Below are 3,950 nucleotides of genomic sequence, written 5' to 3' on the forward strand. Positions count from 1 at the left end.
TGGGGCTGCTCCGCTCTGCTCGGGCTGCGATCTCTCTGCTCCCTTGCAGGCAAAGCTCATCTGAAGAAAGCCATCATGAAGCACGAGGAAGCCATGAGGATCCATGGCTTGTGCAAGATCCTGCGGAAGATGGATATCCTTCAGGAGGTCCTCTCCTTCGCCCACAAGCGTTCGCTGAGCAAGTATTCGGAAATCGACCATGAAGAGGACTTCTTTGAAACGGGCTGCGATCTCTCTGCTCCCTTGCAGGCAAAGCTCATCTGAAGAAAGCCATCATGAAGCACGAGGAAGCCATGAGGATCCATGGCTTGTGCAAGATCCTGCGGAAGATGGATATCCTTCAGGAGGTCCTCTCCTTCGCCCACAAGCGTTCGCTGAGCAAGTATTCGGAAATCGACCATGAAGAGGACTTCTTTGAAACGGGAGATGCCCCAGACATTCACCGTAAGTGGTTTTCTGGGGGCGCAGCTGGGGAGGGGATTTGTGGCATGTTGTATGGGATGGAAAATCTCCATGGTGAGTTTGTGGCATTTCGTTGTGGACTAGAGCTCCCTGCATGGTGGTGGAGCATCACGAGTGGGAGTGGGGGGCTCTGGTTTGCATGTCTGGCACCTGCTGGAGCAAGTCCCAGCTCTCCTGGGCCACACCATTCCTCTTCGGGGACCACGATGTAGTTGCAGCTGCCACAACTACCTGACCCCAGCATATGTGCTTTTCTCTCCCTACCACTAGCCAAAACGCATCAGAAACCAGAGATAAAATCCCCCAACTTCTCCCAGGTGAAGGTGACCGACCTCTTCCACAGGCTGGTACGTACAGCTATGGGACGGAGGTTGCCCCGAGGGAGCAGACGTCTCCTCCTCCTCCCCTGCATGCTCTGTTTGCCTGGTTTCCTTCCTCCCTGCAGCCTCATCTCCCTCTCCCAGTGCAGCCACGGGCAGCTTCCCAAGGGGGATGAGCCACCTCCTCGCAGGCAGGGACCAGTGCAGGAGGAGGGGTGGAAGGGCACAGATCTCTCTCTGCAAGACCTAAATGGGTCACAACGCTCCTCTGGTACACAGGGGAGAAGGCACAGGCATTCCAGGTGGGCTTTATCTGAGAAGGACCGAAGGGACCCTTTAGTGGAAGCTTTTTGGGGAGCAGAGCAGGATGGTGCCTGCTGGGAGACACCAGGAAAATCCCACCAGACTTTTATCCCTGCCCTCTTTAGGTTTACAGGGTCTTGGGGAGCTTTGGGGTTGCTGTGGGACCTGGCTGAGCTGTCCCTGTCCCCCAGGCGCTCCAAGGGTTGCATAGCTACCCAGGGAGAGGTTGGGCATTTGGTGTATCCTACTCCTGTGGGAATAAGAAAGTAGGGAAAAGGAAAATAGGAAAGATCTGTGGGAAGAAACTGATCCCAAAGAGGTGACCCATCCCACCGCCTCGTACCCTGCTGTCCACCCCAGCTGGACTGCATCCCCCTGAGCCAGGTAGTGGTGAAAAATCTCAACCCTCATTATCCCTCCTTGGGTAATGGGGTTTATTTCCTGAATTAAGGAGCCAGCTCTGCCCACTGGAGCGTCTTCTTTTATTTGCTCCATGATTGGTGTGTCTAAACTGATGTCAGCTTTCTGACCATGCTGAGAACACCTTCTCCTGTCTTACCAGGAGCAAGGTAGTGCCAGAAGAATGTCTACACCTAAGCTCTGGGCAGAGGACTGGACCAGAGACCTCCCGAGGTCCTTCCCAACCTGCACGAGCCCGTGCTGCTGCTCGCAAACACAGATTTTAAGCACCTCTAGCTTTATAGTGCATAAATCTGCATTTTTGGACATGCAGGCAGGGTAAAACATCGAGCAGGCTCAAAAATCACTTCGAGAAATGCAAGAAACAGGCTTTCTTGCTCTGCCCCCTCCCTGTCAGTGGGTGTTTTGCAAGGCTGCACATCCCCAGGGAGCTGTTCTTGCACCAAAAAGCTCTTTCTGTGTTTCTACCATACCCCAAGGGGCCTCTCTCGGTTTTCTCGGCCAAAAACAAGTGGTACCCGGTGCGGAGAGTCCACCTGATGAGAGGAGAGAACGGTTTTGGGTTCACACTGCGAGGAGACTCCCCTGTCCTCATTGCCGGCGTCATCCCAGGGGGCTGCGCTGCCGTGAGTACCCCAGGCTTTTGCTGTTCCCATGGGGATGCTGGAAGTGGGGTGTCAGGGGTCGCCTCAAGGATTGCTGGGTGGTTTTAGGTCTCTTAACACTCAGTTACGTGACTTGGTAACTGCATTAGTGTGCATCCAGAGCCCAGCATCTCTGTAACAGCAGGATCACATTCCTTTTTGAGAGATTAAGATCTTCTTAAAGAATGCATATGGTCCATATCTGGACCATAGTTGTGTGCCCTGGACTACTATTGTTCACTGCACTCGGCTGGGGTGGGACTGATCTCCAGGTAGACAAAGAAATGTGGGTGTCCCTGTGTGGGCAAGTTTCTAAACCTCCATTGCATCTGGTCCATCATGTCCTGGCTGGGTTGGTGCTAGCTCTGATGCTGTCCCCCCAGCCCCAGGCTGGCATGTGCTTTCCTTTAAGTATGTCAAGAGCCTTGATGAATGAAGGGTGTGCAAAGAACCTTGCTGAGCCTGCTCTGTTTTCTCAAGGATCCAGGCTTGTAGATAATATTTTTTGTGGGTTTGTTTGTTTTTTTTTTCTCTGGAGTCCTGCAGCATTTAACCTTTATCAAAAAGATGGAGCTGGATGCACTTTTTGCAAGGCTGCAAAAAGTCACAGGGCTGGGAGTTTATAGCGTGCTGGATGTCAAGTGTGGCCATCTCCAGCAGCTGCAGAAGAGATCCTTAGTCTGTAGACCATCCCACTTTTGCATGCATGCTGCAAAGCAGCTGTAAAGTCTTTAGGGTGATGAAGGCATTGGCTGTCCTGTGCTGTAGGTGAACCCCAACCATCCCCGTTGCCCCATATCTCTGCAGGATTGGGAGCTGTGGGGTAGGGTGGATGCTGAGCAGACCTTGTGCAGTGGCATCCTTGAGCTGAAATGTGCATCTTCTCTCTTCCCCTGCAGGAAGCCGGCCTGAAGGAGGGAGACTACATCATCTCGGTGAACGGCAAGGACTGCAAGTGGTCCAAACACGCTGAGGTGGTGCAGCTGCTGAAGAGCACTGGGGAGGAGGGCGTGGAGATCGGGGTGATAACCCTGCAGGGCTTGGAGGGACCAAAAGCCGTAAGTCACATCTCAAACCTTGGGTGGGAAACTGCAGAAGAGGTTCCCTAGTGTCTTGTTCCCAGGCTGGAGTGAAGCCGGGCATCACGTCTGGAGCTCGGGTGCTGCCCTGGTTTCATGCCCCTCTCCACTCCCCTTCCAGGTGGACAAGAAGGCAGCGGCGATGTCCTCGGGCAGTGGGCAGATGAAGAGCAACAAGGAGAACAGCCGAAAGAGCCTGATGAACAGCAAGAGTGCCAGCACGCTGCTGGTCTGGAGCAAGAAGAGCAAGCGGAGCAAGAAGAGCACCTACGGCATCCCATTCACCGCAGTGGGAGACAATGATGCCATGTACTGAAGCGGCCACTGGCCTAGGCCGTGTCCCACGAGCTCCGGGGCTGGCTGCCTGTGAATCCTCACAAGCACCGGTGGCCTGTCCAGGCTGCGCTGGTGTCGGTGCTGCAAGGACCCCCCCTGCCCCAGGGATGCGCCGCTGGTCGGATCCTCTCTGAAGACGCGAGCGATGCACAGTGCCGGACTCCTCCATCTCCCAACTCCTGTGTTAAACGATCCTCAGCTAAACAATATGGGGAAACACTGATTTCTTCTTGATTTTTAAGGTTTTGGGTTGTTTTGGGTTTTTTTTCCTCTTAAGGGGTCGGGGAGAGCTGTGCTTCAGTATAAAGTAGGGACTGGTTCGTGTCTTCTGCTCAGTGTGAGGAGCATCCAACCAAGCCCCAGCCATTAAAGCAAAAGCTGTAACC

General features: G+C 53.9%; 1 protein-coding gene across 1 annotated transcript in view; it reads left to right on the forward strand.

The window, feature by feature from the left end:
• Positions 1 to 3,544, forward strand: part of RHPN1 (rhophilin, Rho GTPase binding protein 1) — a gene marked incomplete at its 5' end in the record, with an annotated part of 11,136 nt that extends 7,592 nt beyond the window's left edge. The window contains 5 exons of the mRNA XM_010187676.1: positions 250 to 444; positions 733 to 809; positions 1,985 to 2,131; positions 3,049 to 3,207; positions 3,350 to 3,544. Coding sequence (XP_010185978.1) covers positions 250 to 444; positions 733 to 809; positions 1,985 to 2,131; positions 3,049 to 3,207; positions 3,350 to 3,544 — 773 coding nt within the window. The remainder of the gene's footprint in view (positions 1 to 249; positions 445 to 732; positions 810 to 1,984; positions 2,132 to 3,048; positions 3,208 to 3,349) is intronic.
• Positions 3,545 to 3,950: the final 406 nt, after the last annotated feature.

This window comes from Mesitornis unicolor, unplaced genomic scaffold (genome assembly GCF_000695765.1).
Source record: "Mesitornis unicolor isolate BGI_N332 unplaced genomic scaffold, ASM69576v1 scaffold317, whole genome shotgun sequence".
In the NCBI taxonomy this organism is placed as follows: Eukaryota; Metazoa; Chordata; class Aves; order Mesitornithiformes; family Mesitornithidae; genus Mesitornis; species Mesitornis unicolor.